The sequence below is a fragment of the Phyllobates terribilis genome, unplaced genomic scaffold, assembly GCF_046119375.1.
Source record: "Phyllobates terribilis strain yellow unplaced genomic scaffold, ASM4611937v1 Scaffold_3__8_contigs__length_932513732, whole genome shotgun sequence".
NCBI classification, from domain to species: domain Eukaryota; kingdom Metazoa; phylum Chordata; class Amphibia; order Anura; family Dendrobatidae; genus Phyllobates; species Phyllobates terribilis.
In genome coordinates, this window is record NW_027362763.1 from 584,569,754 (window position 1) to 584,591,677 (window position 21,924).

General features: G+C 40.8%; 1 protein-coding gene across 1 annotated transcript in view; it reads right to left on the reverse strand.

Moving 5' to 3' along the window:
• CAPN9 (calpain 9) overlaps positions 1–21,924 on the reverse strand; it is a 475,752-nt gene that overhangs the window by 252,541 nt on the left and 201,287 nt on the right. The window contains exons 4-9 of the mRNA XM_073671460.1: positions 21,377–21,510; positions 20,150–20,318; positions 17,231–17,314; positions 15,132–15,217; positions 13,185–13,262; positions 2,389–2,549 (exon numbers count right to left, since the gene is read on the reverse strand). Coding sequence (XP_073527561.1) covers positions 2,389–2,549; positions 13,185–13,262; positions 15,132–15,217; positions 17,231–17,314; positions 20,150–20,318; positions 21,377–21,510 — 712 coding nt within the window. The remainder of the gene's footprint in view (positions 1–2,388; positions 2,550–13,184; positions 13,263–15,131; positions 15,218–17,230; positions 17,315–20,149; positions 20,319–21,376; positions 21,511–21,924) is intronic.

Genomic DNA, 21,924 nt, shown 5'->3' on the forward strand with positions numbered 1-21,924 from the left:
TGGAGGAGAATGACCTCCGCTGTGAGGTTCAGCAGCAACATCAGCAGCTACAGGTCGCTAATGGTAGACCTGCCCAGCCTGAACCCAAGATTTCCCTCCCGGACAGGTTTTCAGGAGGTAGGGACAAATTTTTTGTGTTCAAGAAGGCCTGCAAACTGTACTTTAAACTTCATCTTTACTCCTCCGGAAGTGAGGAGCAACGTGTGGGAATTGTGATCTCACCGCTGCAGGGAGATCAGAAATCCTGGGCTTTGTCGCAGGAGTCAGCTTGTCTCCAGTCTGTGGAGGTTTTTTTTGGGGCCCTGGCCCTTATCATTGATGACCCTGACTGCGTCGCCTTGACTGAGTCTAGGCTACAGTATGTCGCCTTCAGCAGGGAAATCGGTCACTGGAGACGTACAGGTCTGAATTCCGTAGATGGGCAACAGATTCTAAATGGAATGACTGAGCCCTCAGAAGCCATTTTTGTGAGGGCCTTTCTGAGAGGTTGAAAGATGCTTTGGCAGTATATGTGAAGACATTCGCAACGATAGGGATACTCCCTTGGCTAAACATGTTAACGGGTACCATGGAGGAAACACTAAGGGAATTCAATTCATGGGTATTGACAAAGTCAAACCACCCAAGAGAGGGGGCGACTTTGACAAAATGGTCCTACAGAGAGAATCCCGATGGATTTTTCACTTGGACACGTCCCACCCCCAATGTCTGAATGAACAGCTTAACTATAGTTGTTTTTTTGTAAGGGCTCTATCCCAATCGATATAGTCTCTCTGCTTATCCACCCCTCGTCCATTCCCATCTCCTTTCATTCCTGCTGTAATTGGATAACTATTATTTTCGAGCTATGAATTTGGAAAACCACATAATTAGTCTGTATCAGCACTCCTGTTTCTTTAGGCTAGCCAAAAAAAACTGATAATCTACAACTGTGGCAACCTGACTCACCTACGAACCAGAAGTGATGCTGCGTAAGATGCCTGCGCCCTTGATCTGCAGTCCAAGGGCCAGAAATGATGTGGGACCTACTTGCGTACTGGAAATGACCTAATTGAAAGGTTAGCACCTTATGATATAAAAGATACCTTAGGCTATCTCATATCCTTTAATCTCCCCTGATGAGCCCTCCAAAGGGAGAGGGAAATGCGTAGGGAGGCTACATATTAATTGTGGGTAATATCTAGAAGGCTTACACTTGGGGACTGCCATTGTGAGGGCGGGAGCAATGCAGGGGCACGACAGGGGATCATAGAGGAAAAGAACCCTTCTCCCCCTCCCCCCTTTATCATGTCTTTCCTTTTTTACTCCTGCTGTACAAGCCTGCAGTGGATAGAATAACTTCTAATATTGGTGAAACCAAACCAATTTTTACCTTGAGCACTGGTTATTTTGAGCACTGGCACTTTATTAAACTGTTTTGTTATTTGTTAGTCATCAATTGGCTTTATATTTCAGGTCTATTTTATGTGACATAATTAAAAGTTATATTTTAATGTCATTTACTCTCCTTGTTGAATCCTGCTGAGTTCTTACACTTCCTCTGGAGGCTAAGTCTATGCTAGCCGACTGATGTGTGGCTATGTTCACATTGAGGTTTTTTTTATGTGGATTTTGAAGCATGTTTTGCTCCCAAGTCCACATGGAAATAAACCCTTGAAATACTGTACTTTTTAAATAAACTTCCTAATCATTTCTATGGGAAAACATATGTACAGTGCTTACAGATCTGTGTTTTTTTTCCTCATGTAAAAAACAACAACATGTCAATTAGACTTATAAATCAACTTGAGCAGAAAAAAATGGCAAAATTCACAAATGATGCGTAAAAAGAAGCCCACATGAAAACCCGTAGCAAAAAACGTTATAGTTTTCTGAAGCTTTTTTTTTTAATGTCGATCAAAAAATTTCATGTGAACATAAACTAAATATATTAACATTATGCTAGAACATTCTCTTGGAGCAGGTAGCAGCAGTATGGCAAAATGGTGACAATTTATGTAATAAAGTTATATAATTGTCTAGAATAAGATTGTAAATATTCCTGCTACTACATTATAATAACCAGTAGTATTATACATAAAGGGGCTTTTGGGATATTACAAAACTTAAGCAAGAGTAGGGATTATTATACAATAAATAACTATTACTTAGCCAAAGTATCCTCCACTGGTAGATTTGCGTGCTGCACATTATACACATGACTACTGTAGCCACTCACTGGGCTCAGTGGTGATGCTTGCAGATGTGATACGTGAATTCCGAGGCCAGTAACTAGCTGCGGTAGCCACGTACATGATGTACACACTTAATTGCTGCACGATCAGGGGCGGGTTATTATTCAACAAATTAAATATGCGTTTTGTTAGAATGACTGAACTTGTGAAATACCTAAAAAGTTTCGGCATCCGCCAGCAGTAGATCCCCGAACCCAGCTTCCTTGATGAACTGTCACTTCCCACTTATGTTCTGCGTCATCATCTAAAGCATCAGGTGTAAGGTTACAAATTTCAACTTTATCAAAGTATCTCTTGAAGTCCTCAAATTTCATCCTAGGTATAAGTAAAAATGTTAGGGCATCAAAGTGTTTAGCAAATTGAAATATACATTAAAAAAAGCAATTCACATCAATAAGTAATCTTATTTAGATACTTAAATGAGGGCATTACAATAAAATTTGACCAAGGACAGAACAATTACTGTCGCAGAGGGTGCAGCAGCAACCAGGAGGAAGGGGAATAATATACAGGTGCATCTCACTAAATTAGAATATCATCAAAAAGTTAATTTATTTCAGTTCTTCAATACAAAAAGTGAAACTCCTATTATATAGAGTCATTACAAACAGAGTGATCTATTTCAAGTGTTTATTTCTGTTAATGTTGATGATTATGGTTTACAGCCAATGGAAACACAAGAGTCATTATCTCAGTAAATTAGAATACTTTATAACAACAGCTTGAAAAATGTTTTTAAAATCCAAAATGTTGGCCTACAGAAATGTATGTTCAGTAAATGCACTCAATACTTGGTCGGGGCTCCTTTTGCATCAATTACTGCATCAATGCGGCGTGGCATGGAGGCGATCAGCCTGGGGCACTGCTGAGGTGTTATGGAAGCCCAGGTTGCTTGGATAGCAGCCTTCAGCTCGTGTGCACTGTTGTGGCTGGTGTCTCATCTTTCTCTTGACAATACCCGATAGATTCTGTATGTGGTTAAGGTCAGGCGAGTTTGCAGGCCAATCAAGCACAGTGATACTGTTGTGTGTAAACCAGGTACTGGTACTTTTTGCAGTGTGGACAGGAGCCAAGTCCTGCTGGAGAATGAAATTTCCATCTCCAAAAAGCTTGTCGGCAGAGGGAAGCATGAAGTGATCTAAAATTTCCTGGTAGATGGCTGCGCTGACTTTGGTCCTGATAAAACACAGTGGACCTATACCAGCAGATGACATGGCTCCCCAAACCATCACTGATTGTGGAAACTTCACACTAGACCTCAAGCAGCTTGGATTGTGGCCTCTCCACTCTTCCTCCAGACTCTGGAACCTTGTGGAGTGTGTCAATGACTGCCTTCTGGACATCTGTCAAGTCAGCAGTCTTCCCCATGATTGTGGAGCCTACTGAAACAGACTAAGGGACCTTTTTAAGCACTTAGGAAGCCTTAGCAGGTGTTTTTTGTTAATTATTCAAATGTAATGAGATAATGACTTTTGTGTTTTCATTGCCTGTAAGCCATAATCATCAACATTAGCAGAAATAAACACTTGAAGTAGATCACTCTGTTTGTAATGACTCTGTGTAATCTTTGCGTTTCACTTTTTGTATTGAAGAACTGAAATAAATTAACTTTTTGATGATATTCTAATTTAGTGAGATGCACCTGCATTTTTATTATTACTGTGTTGGAGAAGAGCCCCAAGACAGGGAACATGAATAATGAAAGTGATCATGAAGGGTGGACATTACCAAAGAAAGGCGCTTGAATGGGACACATTATTAGAGAAAGCGGCCCTGATGGAGAACATTATTAAGGGATGGAGAACATGGAGGTCATAATGGGGGTCATTATTACAGGATGGGGTCCAGGATGGGGCACATCATTATTAAAGAAAGAGGTCAAGGTGGGGAACATTATTACAGGATTGGGTACGTATTAAAGTTAGGGGCCAGGATGGGGGATAATATTACAGGATGGGGGTCATGAGGGGAGACATTATAACAGGATGGAGGCCATTATTACAAGATGGGTGCCATAATTACTGTTTGGTGGCCAGAAAGAGAAACATACATTATTTGTTTTTGGTAGTAAGTAAGGGACATAATTATTGTATAGTGCCAACTGAGGGACATTATTACTGTATAGGGCCATGTATGAAGACAATGTTACTGTATGGAGCCAATTTGACATTATTACTTTGTGCAGGTCAAAATATCGGACACTATTATTACACAATGGGGGACATTCATGATATACCCCTTTGTGACCCATACATTTTTAATTTATGAATCCCAATATGTGATGTTCCAACTATATCAGGCATAAAAGGTAGATGTTATTATTGTAATGCGGCAGAAATGGAGTATGTTACTACTGTATTGTTGCCACTGGTGAGGGTGAATTACTGTTGTATTTGAATGCAAAGACAGACATTACAACTGTATGGGTGCACAAAGAGGAATTTTAGCATTGTATGGGAGCTACAGAGGGGGACAAATGCATTAATATAGTATGGGAGCCACAGAGGGGGACATTTCTACTGTGGGGGATCACAAAGGATGACATCACTAGCATGGGGGTCTAAAAGGGAGGTATTGCTACTGTTGCACTTTTCTTCATCTTGAACAATAAAGAAGTGTGGGGAAAAGTGTGGAAGGTCCTGTAGAAGCAGTCATATATAGGTATTTTATGTTCTAATTACTTCCTAGTTGGAACAATTCATGGCAGTCTGCGCCGGATGAAGAAGAAAAGTGAAAAAGAATGATTTCATTTGTATGTGTCACTGGATTTACCTTTACTATATACTGTGACAAAGTTACTGCCAAAGTACCGGAGGAGAGATTGTTAGCTCCAGTAATATAAACGTAGGAAAATACACCAGCACACGAAGTGATGAGAGGGGTTGATTCACAGGTCTGCGACTAAAAAGCGGTTTCATTATTTTCATATAATTTCCATGTATTTTGGTGTTTTGATAACGAAAAAAATATTGAAAAAAATCCTAAACGGCATAAACCTATAGGTTATTCTGCAAACTCTGGTGTAAGTCATTGGCAGGTAGCTTATTTTCTTTCCCCATTAACATCAATAGGAACTGTGTGATTGGCTGTGACAGTCAGGGGTGGTTAGTGACATCACGAAAGAACCTTATCCTTTCAAAAAACTTGCATTGGAATTTCATTCATCAACCGTGTTTCCCCAAATTAGCGTTATGGCTTTACGGAAGTGAATTAATTCGCCTGACCGTTTCTGTTTCATTTGTGGTGAATATACAGTGTTAAATCAACAGCCGAATATTACAGACTTTGTAAAAAAAAGTATACTTCGGACTAAAACTTGGAGATCAAGATAAAATTTGGGCGCCTCATAAGGTATGCAAACGGTGTGTTGAGGACCTCCGAAATTGGTACAAGGGTAAGAAAAAAGCTTTCCGTTATGGGATTCCTATGGTATGGCGAGAGCATAAGAATCATATTGATGACACTTACTTTTGTTCATGCAATATGAAAGGGTATAATTTCAAATGGAAGCATTCCATTTCATACCCCAATCTTCACTCAACAATTTGTCCCATCCCCCATGGCACAGATATACCAGTACCCAAGGCCCCTGCTGCCTTGGAAGAGATACCTAGCTCCCATGAAGGTGGAATCATACCTAAACCAGATGACGAATCAAGTTCTGACTTTGAAGATGATACAAGACCAATTTTTTTTGCCCTGGAGGAGAAAAAGGATTTAGTAAAATACTTGAATTTTCCCAAAGATGCCGCTGAGTTACTCGAATCAAGGCTCAAAAGCAGGAATTTAGTGTTACCAGGAGTATCCTTTTCATGGTTCAGACATCGTGAAAAGGAGTTCGTTCCTTACTTTGCCCAGGAAGACAAGTTGGTTTATTGCACCGATGTCGAAGGTTTGATGCTTCAATTCAAAATCCAATATGATTCAGCGCAATGGCGTCTTTTTAGAGATTCTTCAAAAAGAAGTCTCAAAGCAGTTTTACGCCACAGCTGCGGTTTTTACTCTTCCATCCCTGTAGGTCATTCTGTACACTTGAAGGAAACCTATGAGAACTTGGAATTGGTTCTTCGTAAACTTAAATATGAAGACCATCGTTGGAAAGTGTGTGGGGATTTGAAGATTTGAAGGTCTTGTGCATGCTGCTCGGGCAACAAGTTGGGTATACCAAATACCCTTGTTTTCGGTGTCTGTGGGACAGTCGAGACAGACAAAATCACTGGACCAAGAAGAGTTGACAGCCGAGAGTGCTCACAGTTGGTGAAAAAAAAAACTTTGGCACCTCCCTTTAAAGTTCTTCTACCACCTCTCCACATAAAATTTGGCTTGATGAAGCAATTCGTAAAATCACTTCCAAGAGGTGGGGAATGCTTCAATTACTTGGTCACCAAGTTTCCAAGCCTCTCGGAGGCAAAATTGAAGGAAGGTGTGTTTGTCGAACCAGACATTAGAAGGTTTATAGCTGATAAAGAATGTCAATACCATGACGGATACTCAACAAGAAGGGTGAATTGCATTTAAAGAGGTCATAGAGAAAGAGAGAGAGTTTGAAAGTGCATTTCCTCCATTCCCATCTTGACTACTTTCCTGAAAATTTGGGAGCTGTGAGTAAAGAGCAAGGTGAACGATTCCACCAGGGCATTAAAGAGATGGAAAGAAGATACCAGGGAACATAGAGCATTACAATGATGGCAGACTACTGGATGCTTCAGAGAGACATTCCATATGCTACTCACAAGCGTAAATGTACCAAGAGGAGCCTCACAGGGAAAAAAAAAAAAATCGATTTTAGTGAGTATTAGTGAGCTCACTTCAGTTCAAAAATGATTTTCATAAAAAATTTGTAATAAAAAATAAATTTTATAAGTCTATTTTAATTTATTTTGCGGTATTGCTTTATGTAACATAGTTAACTAAATTGTCCGGAAACGTGATGTCCTATGACAAAACGGAGGTCATTTTTGGATCCAGGGCACTAAAAAACATGCTTAGTGTGAGGGTGATCAAATACTTGTAGAGAGGGAAGAGGTCAGAGGATAAATTCCCAGCCTTTTAGAGCATTTGATGTGGTGTGGGTCTGGAGGTACAAGCTCTGGAGCTGTATTGCCATGGGAAGGAAAGCTAAACCTTCTGCTGTTTGTTCCTAAAGCGGGCGGTACTCTTAATAAACGAGCGAAAGATTTAAAAGAGATAGTGTTCCTGTGTCTACCTCTATGTGCAGCTGAGTAAGCAGATCTACCACAGTTGGTGGAGAATGTGGGCAAGATTCCCGGGAAGCAAGTGTGAAGGCTGGAGACAAACTGCATGTCTTGGGTGAAGGCGGCTGTAAAAATGGAACAGCGGTCAGACAAAATGGAGGAGCTGATTAAGCACCTGGTCCAAAATCAGCACCTGCAGCAGCAATAGCACAAACAACAACAGCAGCAGCCGATAGATTTACTCACAGAGGTTAATTCATGGCACAGCAGCAGCTCTGACTTCAATGTCAGCTGATGATTTATTTGTCTGGAAGGTGGTGAGGAGAGACTTGCAGAAAATCACCCCGGGTGACGACAGAGGCCTTTTTGACCATTTTTGAAAGGGTCGCTGATAGGGAGAAACTCCCACCAGAGCAGTAGACAGAAGTACTGGTGCCATACTTAAAGGGGGAGCCACAAAAGGCCTACTATGGTTTGGCTTTACTGGCGCCAAAGAATATTAAAAATTGGAAACAGAAATTTTGGGGCGCTTGGCCGTGAAAATGTTTTTCAGGGAAGAACAGGTTCACCGCTGAGCGTATCACCGTGACAAACCCCTTTGCTTCCAAACGTTTGATCTGCTGTACCTCATCCAAAAGTGGTTACAGCCAGAGTCCTCTACACAGATGGTGGAGAGAGTTGTAATCGACCGGTTCGCGCTCTCCCTTCGGAGACCGATGCAGACTTGGGTTGCCTAAGGAGATTCCCAGAATGCTGATGACTTGATCAGACTAATCGAAAGGTATCAGAAGGTCGACGGGTCCTTGGGAAAGCAACCCACTCCATACTGGGGACGCAGGTTAAAAAGGGGGTTTGGCATCCGAAGTCCAAGGGGGCAGTTGAGGTTATGCCAAGGGCCTCATCGGGGGATGTAATTTTCTGGAGATGTCACGGCCTAGGTCATATAGATGTCCATTGTCCCATTCATTCTACATTCATTCTGTTCATTTTACACATATCCAGCTTGCAGTGTGGACTGTCCACCCGTCAAGGAGCCCCAAACTTGTCCTTTAAAATTGAATGGCCGGCAAATGACTGAACCACTAGACTCAGGGAGTTTGGTGACCCTTGTGAGGGCCACACTCCCTCTCCCATTGATCCCCGGGAAGAAGGTGGGCATCCGCTGCATTTATGGGGATGCTAAAGACTATGCGGTGGCCAGAGTGGTCATTGAGATGGCTCAAGGTACTGAGTCCCATGAGGTCGGCATAGTCCAGAATATATTGCACCCAATTATCAAAGGCCAGGAGTTTGTGTTGTTTTGGGACTTGGGGAGAGGAGGAGACCTCGATTGCTCAGGTAAGTTTGATGGATTTCCCTTCTATGTAGTGGGTGAAGAGGAGAAAGTAGTACCCCATGAGGCAGACATTCCTGAGATAGGGGTGATCAGAGAAAATTTTGGTTTCACTCAACATAGGGACCTAACACTAAAAGACACCTTCAATAAGGTTACTGTTATAAATGGCATAATAGAGGCGTTTGGGGCTGACACTTGGTTTCCCTATTTACGTTGAGTGGGGACTTATTGCACTTGGTTACTAAGGTGAGAGGGGAGATAGTGAAGCAATTGTTGGTACCAGGACCCTATAGACAAATGGTGTTGGGCAGGGCCCATTCACATGCCTTGGGTGGCCATCAGGGGAGGATAAAACTCAAGAATGGGTCATGCAGAGATACTATTGGCTCAAGTGTCACCGGGAAATCCTAAGGTATTGCAAGTCACGTCCCACCTGCCAGTTAACCGCTACCACTTCTCCCCTCCAAAATCCTCTCGTGCCATGTTGAAACTCCATGTTGGTTAGATTAGCCAGAAGGGGACACTAAGGATGTAACCATGGCAGAGGCACTGTCACCGGCCCAGAAACAACAGTGTCAAGAACTACTTCAGCGGAAACGGGACCCGGGTTCAGAGTTGCCAGGACGTACGCAGGTTGATGGAACCACATGTGCAAGTGAACGAAAAGCAGTATGGAATCCCCGAAGCCCGCCGCAAGGTGATTTGGAAGGAGGGGGCTACATTTAACCGATGCCCTGCATCAATGAACTTATAGAGAAGCTAAGATACATCACCTTCCTGGACCTAATAAAAGGTTACTGGCAAATCCGCCTCTCTCAAAGGGCTAAGGAGAAAACCGCCTCTTTTACACCTGATGGTTGCTTCCAGTATACCAGAAGCCCATTCGGGCTGCACAGAGACCCAGATACCTTCCAGAGAGCCATGAATTGGATTTTAGCCCCTCACAAAAATTACGCCGCAGCTTACCTCAACGGTATTGTGATTTTCAACCCGGATTGGGGAAGTCATCTGCAGAAGGTCCAGGCCGCACTGGATGCATTGAGGAAAGTGGGGTTTTACCATAAAACCAATTAAGAGCGCCATCGGGAAAAAGAAGGGAAAACACCTCGGCTACATCATTGGAAGAAGCAAAGTAAAGACGCAAGTAAATAAGGTGGAGGCAGTCCAAGGAACAGGTTCGGGCATTTCTGGTAATGGTGGGATGCTATCAGCAATGTATCCAGAATTTCATCATGATAGTTGCACCCCTGACCGACCTTCTTAAGGGCACGAAGACGTCGATGGCCAAATGGTCTCGAAGCAGAGATGGCATTCCAAGAGTTGAAACTCAGGGCTATAAAACTGCAACTTTCATGCAGAACACAGGCCTGAGAAGCTGCACGGTAACGCGGATGCCCTGTTTAGACTTCCCTGTTTGGTGACTGAAGGTGCCAAAACCTACAGCTTTGGGCACATTGTGGGGAATATGTGACAAAGTTGCTGACAAAGTACTGGAGGGCAGATTGTTAGCTCCAGTAATATAAACATAGGAAAATGCACCAGCACACAAAGTGATGAGAGGTGTTAATCAGCCATATTTAGTGCAAGGGTGATTAAACACCTGTAGAGAGGGAGGAGGTCAGAGGATACATTCCCAGCCTTTTAGAGCATTTGGTCTGGGTCTGGAGGTACAAGCTATATTGCCATGTGAAGGAAAGCTAAATCAGGTGTTGTTTGTTCCTGAAGAGGGCGGTTTCCCATAGCAACAAGGACTTTCCATACAGTATGTTTTGTATTTCCTGTTATGCCAGAAGGCAGAGTTTGTTTTGTTAACATTGCCCTGGCTTATGCAGTACTATTAAAAAAACAGTGGAAGATTTAAAGAGACAGTGTTCATGTGTCTACATCTATATGCAGCCTTGTGAGCCAATCTAGCACAATAAATTTATACGATCTATATAGTTCCTGTGGATAATTTCACTGGTTGTAATATTAGTGTTAGTACTGTGAATTTGACAATGTTCAGTATAATGGTATTCAGTTACTATGTGGTGGCAATATGTTGTCTTGTCATTGTGTTGTGGTATTTATCCCTTGAATATGATATTATTGGTATATTAGTCTTTGGTCTAGTCGATTTTGGTCAGGAATAGGTGGGTTATATTCAGACATTATGTAGTGATAGTATATGGTCATTGTGTAGAGGTATTTATCCCCTTTATGTGGTTTATTTTATTTATTTATGCTTAAAATGAATATATTAGTTTTGGTACAGCAAACATGTTCATTAGTTCAGTAACAATATTACTATAATTGTTATCTGGCAACTGTATGACCCCAATATAAATTTTAATTTTTTTGTTATGAGGGGAGAAAGCACATATTTATATGATCCAGAAAACTGCAAGAGTCCACACACCTAACCAACATGATGGTGGGGAGCCAGTACCAAATTTTGTACCATGGGCCATAGATCTCTAGTTACGCTACTGATGTTGACCATTTGTCATTAATAAATAGTATTGATTTATTTTTTTTTAGACACCTTTAGGGTATGTTCATATGTGGCGTTTTAGCAGTGTTTTTGTGTTTGTTTATTGGGGGAGGGGTGTAAAATAATTACTAGCTTATTTTTTCCTGACTGACCTTAATCACTGTAATGTTTTTCAAAATCTGCATCAGGTCCATTCTTTCAGCACTTTTGCAATGTTACAAACACACTAAGTAATGAGAAACTGCAAAAACAATGCAGCTTTTTTTGTGTATAAAACAAACATGTGTAATCTGTCTGAAAAATGCAGCAAAATCATAGCAAATAGCTGTGTTTTATATTCAGCATTTTTACTGCCAATAGTGAACATTTTTGCTGCAGAAAAAAAACACTGCAACAACATGTGAACATACCCTTAGACTGGATTCACATAGTAAAGCATAATTATCAACACTGTCAAACACTGTCTAATTTCTAGACAGTAGAAGACCGGCAGACCTAAAATTCCACTAATGTATCACTTTGGCTCATGCTGCTTGAGAAATTTGGTGCATCTTTAGACTGTATAGTCTAAGTTTATCGCATATGAATGCGGAGAAAATGGAGTTATAAGGGTTCGTTAAATAAATATCAACTTTATTAATTACATAGAATTCATTAAAAAGTACAAAAATGACAACAGATGGCATTTGCAAGAAGACGAAGAATAAATAGCAGCAAGGGCGCAGGTAAACTAGGCTATGCCGTTAAACTTGATGGGAGTTGTTGAAAATTGATAAATGGCTATGGGGAGAAAAAGTATATACATGTGAATCCAGAGAATGCCGAGAGGCTACACAGTGCCCCATAACCTAGTGGTGAGACGAATGCTCAGGGCAAAAGAGCTCACAATTTCTCTGCAAAAAATCTGGAACACTATATGGCTCAATGGTAAGTACCAAAGATCCCCAGTAAATGCTCAATGGTTTACAGCCCGATAAATAGTAAATAGGCAGGTGCCACTTCCGCTTGCCGCCTGAAAAATTTGGCACATCTTTAGACTGTATAGTCTAAGTTTATAGCATGTATTAGATGGCTTATTGGGGGGCACAATGTCACAGTTTAGGGCTTAAAGACGTTGTCCACTACGGGGACAACCCCTTCTCATACCCCAAGCTTGGCCCCAATAAAATGAAAGAAGCTTATACTCTCCTTCCATGCCGGCACCGTTTCAGCGGTGTTGGTACTCATGGTCCTGGGGCTCTTGTGCGATTGTTATGACATGTGAGCCTGGCGCCCAATCAGCGCTGGCGTCATGAACCTGGCCTAGGGACAAATCGAACATGAAGAGGAAGTCAGGGCTGTGGCTACGCTCTCATTTCCTTCTGATGTTTGATTTGTTTGAAGTCGGGGCCAGTGATGCCAGTGCTGATTCGGCGCCAGTCTCACGTGTCATAACAACCGCATGAGAGCCCCAGGACCGCGAGTGCCGACACTGCTGGAACAGTGTCGGCACGGGAGGTGAGAATAAGTTTTTTTTATTTTATCGGCGCCAAACATTTAGATCGAGAAGGTATTGTCCTAGCAGTGGACAACTCTTTTAATCTTAACAGTTATGTGGAGCCTTAGCTCTCTTTTTTTATTCATATTCTACTGCTATTAAACATTATTAAAGTAATTTATTTTTATGCTATTTTAAAGATACATCATAACATCTCCATAATGGTAAATAGTTTTACAAATTCGGATAGTTGCCCTTTGAACAGCAGTTAATATTGACTTACAGTTTAGCTTTTGTATTTTAAAGTTTAGTCTGAGATAAAGACACCATCTGATATTTTACATTTTGCTTTAGATATGAATGGAAACAAAAATATACTTAAAATCTGTTATTTGTAGTTACAAAACAAGTCATGGATATAAAATAGTATCCAGTGAAGATGGGGTCAATGAACATAAAATTAATGTACCAGAATTCACCGTCATCCAAAGATGTTTGACAAAGGCGTTTTCTTTCTGCTGGGTCAACAGAGTTCCATTCAGAAGAGCTGTAAGAAAGTGATGAAAGGTAAACTTTCCAATATTCTGTATTCATTTATTCAAGTTAAGAAAAACCTGTTACATGACAGAAGGAAGGGAAAAGTAGGTAAATGTTAGTGTTTCCCTATAGTCTTCAACCCATCAATCAGTGCTGAAAGAGGTAGGAGATTGCCCTCCTCGTGACACTGAACTCATAACGAAGTCTGATGTATACCTTGAGAGCTCCTGATGGCTAAATGGCACAATATTTTTGGGCCAAACTGTACAGGAGACTTGGTCCCATAGTATTCTTACAAAGGGCAGCATTGTATGGTGATTCTTCTTAAACCCTCCATGACATATGGCGCACATTTACAGTGCTGGTATTATATAGTTGCACAGGAAGAGTATGCACAACTCAAGTATATGTCATTATTCATAGCAGATGTCAGCTGGCACTCTGCTGTAACATCCAGGATCGAAGATAGCGCTCTTTTGCCCCTCAGATGCCACAGTCAAAAGCAAAAATCAGAATCTAGCAGTTAGAGAGATGGGAGAAAGAGGTTTTTCCATATGTTAAAAGCACTTTAATAAACTGCTAAAAACTCAACTCCTCTAAAAAAAAACGATAACATTGAGTCGAGGGTAAAATTGAAGTGTTGAATAGTGGAACACATCGAGGGTATGCAATTATTGGTGGAGATCACTGTCTTTCCCTACACAGCAATCCCACAGCTAGTTGCTGTGGAGAAGAACTGCAGCACAGATCCATTTACGTTAATATGATGGCATATTTTGTCTGTATAGGCAAGTAGCCCGGAGAATTGTTGTGAAGGTAAAAAAGTCCAGGGGCCATAGCTTTGAATTAGCAAATTAGTCTTAGAATTAAAATAAAATAAAAACACCAATGCTTCCCCTACAAAAAAGGTTCTAATTGGTAAGGCAAAGGCTCACCGGCTAAAGGCACAATCTGCCCCTGTGCTTGTGATACTATTAGGATGCAAAAACTTGTATAGCCTCGCGCTATGATACCAATCTGAATCTAGGTATCAAAATTATAAACTGACCTGTAGATACAGTATGTGGCAAAAATTATTCTGCTCCACATTGAAGATAAATGTATATATGCAGTAAAGTTATTGAATTCAATGGTGGTAGGTGATGATCACTAGTTCGTAATAAATGTCCAGGAGCACATGTTCAGCTCACCTTTCTGAGTATAACGCTCCCCCAGCAAGGGAGGTTTAATGAGTTGCTGTAGTTTTTATCCCACTAGGTCAGAGATGCAAATTCATACAATTCTGTTTCAGTCTATACATGGAGCAATCCCATGTGAGAGCGCGTGTTGAAGATTAAAAACTAGAATTATAGCCGCAGTTTACACACTATCTGTATTAGTGAAAAAGCGCCAAGATCATGGTGCCAGAGCAAATCAGCGTGCCGGCCAGTCAGGCATGGTGTAAACAACGGCTATAATTCTAGTTTTTAATCTTCAACACGCTCTCTCAAGCTTTTGCATTCTTATAGTTTTAGAATTAGTGTGGTCACACTCCCTTTACGTATAAAATGAGAGATATCCAGGGACTACAAGATGGGAATTCCTAATTAGTGGGTTAATGCTCTATCTTTGCTTCTTTAACTATGCACGAGATTATTAGGGTACAGCCAGACTGTGTGTCTGGAATGTGGTGGCAGAAGCTCTGATCACCTGCTGTAGGCCAATGGTGGCACGATACAAAATAGTGTGGCAATTGAACATCACCCAATCTAACCACACTCTTAAAACGTGAGCAGCAGCTTGATAGTAAGCGAATGTAGTTAATTTTTTTCTATTCTTGTGTTAAATGGAAATTAAGTGTAGACAACTAAAAACCACTAGTGAGACAGTTCCTACTCACTTGTCACTCCATGGTCCATTCCATTCAACTTGCCCCCAAGGGTTCCTCACTCTAATCAGCTGTATTATTTGTCCTCTATAATTCACCTAGAGTTTGAGTAATACATTAGTACACTGCTAAAAAAAGGGAACACTTAAAGAGTTTTTCCCACAAACAAAATTCCATTTTAATCAATAGATCTTATAATAATAATAATTTCCAAAATTAGACATATTTAAATAAAATGTTCCTGTGCTGAGATAATCTTATAAATGTGCCCTGCTGTGTACTGTGTAATGGCTGCATCTGACCGTACAGGAACATGGTCTGATCATACCACATCTCCTGGGCAGGGGAGGAAGCAAAAGTCTATACAAACATTATAGCACAGGATCACAGCTGATTCTTTCCGTGATGTAAAACATTTCCTGTTTTTAAACAATGTTTTACTTCAAAGAAAGAATCAGCTGTGATCCCATGCTGTAATTTCTGTATACTCTTTTGCTTCCTCAACTGCCCAGGAGATGTGGTATGATCAGACCATGTTCCAGCACGGTCAGACACAGCCATTACACAGTACACAGCAGGGGCACATTTATAAGATTATCTCAGCACAGGAACATTTTAGTTAAACACATCCAATTTTGGAACTTATTATTATTCCAAGATCTATTGATTAAAATAAACTTTTGTTTGTGGGAAAACACCTATAAATCACATATGAGCTTTCAAAGAATGAAAGGTTCGGGTTGAAAATCTTTATTGGTGCAAATTGTATATTTCATTGACAACAAAAGGACATCTCAATGGTCAATGGAGGCAAAAAAGATCAACTATTTGATTACATAAATGATGACAGCAGTATTACTAAATTAGAGCTTATTAGGGTTCTTAGTTTTATTTTTTAGTCAATGTTATAGCAAAATAACTTGTTAGACAGATGCATTCAAAGTATATGGTAAAACCATGGACTAAATATGATTTGGAGGCACTGTCCGGATTGGTGGGTGTCTGACACCAAGCACCCTTATGATCAGCTATTATAATTTACAGCAGCAGCGGCTGGATGTAAAGACACTGAAGGAAGCTACAATGTACCACTCTATTCAATGTGTAGCAGCTGCTGCTGGGTACTACAGAACAGCTTCACACTGAATGGAGCTGCAAAATGCAGCTCTGTTCAATATATCTACATCCGTCCAACATCAGAGCTTATCCATGGGGGTGCCAGGTATCAAGTTCCCACAAGCTGATATCAATGACCTAGCCAGAGGACTGGACAACTCCTTTAATGGCTTTTAAAATTAATACAAAGCAAATGGTCTGAAGCACTTGCTCTATGGTGCACATTTTTGTAGACTCTTAGGGGCAGTTACAGAAAACTGTTTATGCCAGAATAAAACACATTATATAGCTAAATTTTGCGACATTTGGCAGGGGTGGGATGGGGCATGGCTACGCTCACCCGTGAAATTCTTGGAAAGTGGTGGCGCACCACTAATAAGTTACACTTAATTCACTAAGTGGTGTACGCCTCTTAATGAATTTGGCATATTTTATTCCTGCACACCCCTCTTTAAAACTGGTGTATGAAATGCTAGTCTTAATGAACCATGGCCTTTATATATTTCTACTGGGACAAGAACATAGTAGAAACCAGTAGTGGTTGAAGTCCATTCAAAAATTAAAATAATTACTTTAATCTGCCATGTCTTTTGAACCAATTGTAATGTTAAAACAATCACAAAAAGGAATCAGTTCTTTTACAATACTAGAATGAACAACAGCCACAAAAGGTCAGATATGAACTATTCAGTCAGATCTACCTCCATAGCTGCACCTCACAGTATGAGAAGTACTCTTCTTCAAAATCTTTTTTTTATATATCTACTAATATTTCATTCAGCACAAGAGATATCATACTTATTGTATATAATGACCTTCAGCCATAACAATCCAAAATCATTCAGAGCAATAAAAAATGGAAGAGCCAACACTTAGATTATCACCCTACCTGCAAACTGTAATCAGTAAATGTGAGTACAGCTATAAGGGTAAAATAATTTACTATAATGTAAGCCATGATAGATATTAGCAAACAAGAATAAAAGCAACCATACCGTATCCATGCCAGTTATGGAGTAGGCATGACCTTTTACAAGTCCCTGAGGAGTTTTAGCTTCTGTTTCAGCAGAACTTGTAGTCTGTAAGAAATTGTTGACATTACTTGACTACTTAACACGTACAGGTAAGCATGCATTGTGCTAGAGACCTTGGGAGAAACACAGTAGACTTTGTTTCATTGATTTGGTTGTCTGTGATGAAGAAACAAACGTAGGCTAAAAGCTGGAAAAATAATAAAATAACTTCCACTTGCCTACTCAATCCCTCTGCCCACGTGATTTCTCCTGGTCTGGAAGTGTTGATGTCATATATACCATTCCCCTGACCCTTGCAGATAATACCTGGCTTCAGCGGTGAGATTTGCATATGCGGCACGTGAGCACTAAGGTCAGTGATTGTTGCCCATTATTCCCCTTGAATACTGCTATGACATCATCACGTCGGGACTGTCAGGGACTTCTGGAGCGGCGGAGGATTGAGTTAGGTAATGGTTATGATATTACTTTATATACACTGCTCAAAAAATAAAAGGGAACACTCAAATCCTAGATCTGAATGAATGAAATATTCTCATTGAATACTTTGTTCTGTACAAAGTTGAATGTGCTGACAACAAAATCACACAAAAATCATCAACGGAAATCAATTTTGGGGGTGACTCCAAATCCAGGCCTCCATTGGTTAATAAATTTAAAGTGGAAAAACACACTACAGGCTGATCCAACTTTGATGTAATGTCCTTAAAACAAGTCAAAATGAGGCTCAGTATTGTGTGTGGCCTCCACGTGCCTTGTATGACCTCCCTACAACGCCTGGGCATGCTCCTGATGAGGCTGAGTATTGTGTGTGGCCTCCACTTGCCTGTATGACCTCCCTACAACGCCTGGGCATGCTCCTGATGAGGTTGCGGATGGTCTCCTGTGGGATCTCCTCCCAGACCTGGACTAAAGCATCCGCCAACTCCTGGACAGTCTGTGGTGCAACATGACGTTGGTGGATTGAGCAAGACATGATGTCCCAGATGTGCTCTATCCGATTCAGGTCTGGGGAACGGGCGGGCCAGTCCATAGCTTCAATGCCTTCATCTTGCAGGAACTGCTGACACATTCCAGCCACATGAGGTCTAGCATTGTCCTGCATTAGGAGAAACCCAGGGCCAACCGCACCAGCATATGGTCTCACAAGGGGTCTGAGGATCTCATCTCGGTACCTAATGACAGGCTACCTCTGGCAAGCACATGGAGGATTGTGCGGCCCTCCAAAGAAATGCCACCCCACACCTTTACTGACCCACTGCCAAACCAGTCATGCTGAAGTTTGTTGCAGGCAGCAGAACGCTTTCCACGGCATCTCTAGACTCCCTCATGTCTGTCACATGTGCTCAGTGTGAACCTGCTTTCATCTGTGAAGAGCACAGGGGGCCAGTGGCGACTTTGTCAATCCTGGTGTTCTGTGGCAAATGCCAAGCGTCCTGCATGGTGCTGAGCTGTGAGCACAACCCCCATCTGTGGACGTTGGGCCCTCATACCACCCTCATGGAGTCGGTTTCTAACCGTTTGTGCAGACACATGCACATTTGTTGCCTGCTGTAGGTCATTTTGCAGGGCTCTGGCAGTGCTCATCTTGTTCCTCCTTGCACAAAGGAGGAGGTAACGGTCCTGCTGCTGGGTTGTTACCCTCCTATGGCTATCTCCACATCTCCTGGTATCTGCTCCATGCTTTGGACACTGTGCTGACAGACACAGCTACCCTTCTTGCCACAGCTCGCACTGATGTGCCATCCTGGATGAGCAGCACTACCTGAGCAACTTCTGTGGGTTGTACTGTAGACACCGCCTCATGGTACTGTACCTCTAGGGGTGAGAGCAATGGCAAAATGAAAAAGTGACCAAAACAAGAGCCAAAAAGGATGAGAACAGAGAAATGGTCCGTGGTCACCACCTGCAGAACCGCTCCTATATAGGGGGTGTCTTGCTAATTGCCTATCATTTCTACTAGTTGTCTGTTCCATTTGCACAACAGCAGGAGAAACTGATTCACAATCAGTGTTGCTTCATAACTGGACAGGTAGATTTCACAGAAGTGTTATTGACTTGGAGTTACATTGTGTTGTGTAAGTGTTCCCTTTATTTTTTTGAGCAGTGAATTTCCCTGTAAAGATGACCTGCCAACTCTTCTGACTTGCATGCTATAGTAAATTGTGCACTCCATGACCAAACAATTATGGGGCATGTATTCTGAATACATTGTATTGTTTCTCTGTTTTCCTCCTAGAAATGTATTAAAAAATTGACAATTGGGTATTATGTGTAAAACAGGCATGTCCCTGTTGGACTGATTGGACAATGTATAGAATTCCCTTGTTTTATTATCCCTGTTTTAAAATGTTTGACTTTATAATCTTGAAAAACTCCAAAAATAACGTGATGAAAAATGCTCAACATTTAGTTGTCATTGTTATTTCCAAGAGAAATAACCAAGGACTCCTACAATAAGCAGTTCTGGAATTGTTTTTGGTTTCATGTTTAAAAATCCACATAATGTTAGGAGAGCTGACAGGTCTTCTATAACTGCAGGTGAGGAAATACATCGCAGGGCCTTGGTTCAGAATTAGCTCACTGAATTGATTCATTCATCTTGTGATGACAATAGTTTGTGGCCTGTGGATGGGAGCCCTTCGAACCGCCTCCTAATTGTTGAAAATCCAGCACCTCTGTTGATTAGTAGTTCCTGCACAGTGTCATGCATGCATCACGCTGCAATAATGACATTGCGTAGAGCCTACAAATCAGAAGATGTGCCAGGGATTCAGGCAGGTAGGGTGCGGTTTGCAAAGCTCACGTTTGACAGCCAGGTTCCTACTAACCATTTAGCTCATTTTTATATAAAAATGATTTGATGAAAAATCTACTTACATCAATGGAGCAACCCAGCATTGATCCTCTTTTCAGAGCTTTATCCATTATTTCAAAAAAGTTTTTGGGTGCATTTTTGTTTTCATAAGCTTCAGAAACTCCCCCAGTGAAATCTTCCATGGCTTCTATGGTACTGCCACCTTTTAGTGCTTCATAACTACCATTGAGCCTAGAACAAAACACACATTACGCTTTGGGCGATCGTGCTAGTGTCAGTTGTTGGATTGTAAAGTAGGTTATGGAAACAACTGAGAAGTGGATGATGGTTTTAGGGGTATTTTTAGTCTAAATCCTGCTGAAAAAAATAAATAACACAATGCCAGTTTTCTAGAATACATAATTTTTGCAATCACTTTCTGTTTGTAGCAATGTATAAGAGTCTGTTCATATTATGTTAAAAACTATGTTAAAGGGGTATTCTCAAGTTTTCTCTAGAGCAGATCACAGCTCTGCAGTCTCTCTTAGTTCCTGGATGCTCAAGTGGCCAGTGCTCTTTCTTGAGTGACAGTTCTGGTGAGTAGTTTTGTCCTGACTGTTGTCATGGTTCTGAAGTCTACAACTGTAATCAATATATTTGCATACAGATGTAAAAGTACATTTGAACAAGCTCACAACTCAGGAAAGTGAGAGCCACAATTAGAATAACTGCTGTGGAAACTGCTGCTGATGGTGTCTAGAATTGTGATTCTACAGGACTTGTAACAACCCCAGAGCTGAGTAGGAGGGAAGAAGAGAGGGTTAGCAGCTGACTACTATCTAGAAATCAATGGGCTAGAGAGAGCTTTCTGGGATATTAGGAGTTAACTGTCTTCTTAAAATGTAACTACTGCACACACTTAGTCAGGCACTTTTAGTCTAGCTCCTTGGAAACAAGCTGTACACTATGTAACATAAAAGCTTCACAGCAGGAGAATAAAAGAAGATAGAAAAAGCAAGTCTGTTACAAACTTGCTTAATTTCATGCTGTCTAACAAACAAAATACATTTAAGACCATGAGAATACTCCTTCAAAGGTGTGCCATCAAACTTCACTCCAGAAAAGTGCAGCTTAATAGCTATAAAATTCAAGTGTATGCTAAAAGATTTTCTTATGTGCCATTACAGATTGCAGACCTATAGGTAATTTAACACAGATGCAATGTAAACAGTCTTACAAGTTTTATGTCATTAAAAATATAGATTTTTTTAGCTGAAATTCATAGGATTTTCTACAAGTTGAAAACTCACTTTGCATAAGCTTTTTCCAGTAGTGCACTCCAAAACTCATTGAGATCAGCAGAGTGAAGAAATACCAGACGATTTTTAAAGGTGGGTAGTCTATCATCAATCACAACATCAATCCACTCATTATGTTGCCAAAACTGTAAGAAAAGATGCAAATGTAATTATGACAATATGTAAATGCCACAGATCTTTTTGCTAGAAATATACATATAGGAAAAGAAGGCAAATGTGATAATTGAAAAACTTGACATTTGCTGCCTATCCTCTCACTGACCATGCATTTGAACAAATTTTCTTCTTCCTGCAATTGAACATTATTTAACACATAGAAAACTATGGTGGCAATTCAAAGCTTTTATGCCAAAAAAGTGGCGCAAAAGCTTCAAGAAGTTGCAATTCTTTTTTAGCCCAAAATTTGAACTTTTTTTTTTTACGTCAGTTTTTTCAGTCTCCACCAAAAAAAGTCTTTATTTTTAACCCCTTCAACCTCCAAAGCTTGTTTTCAACTTCATGACCAGGCCAAATTTTACAATTCTGACCAGTGTCACTTT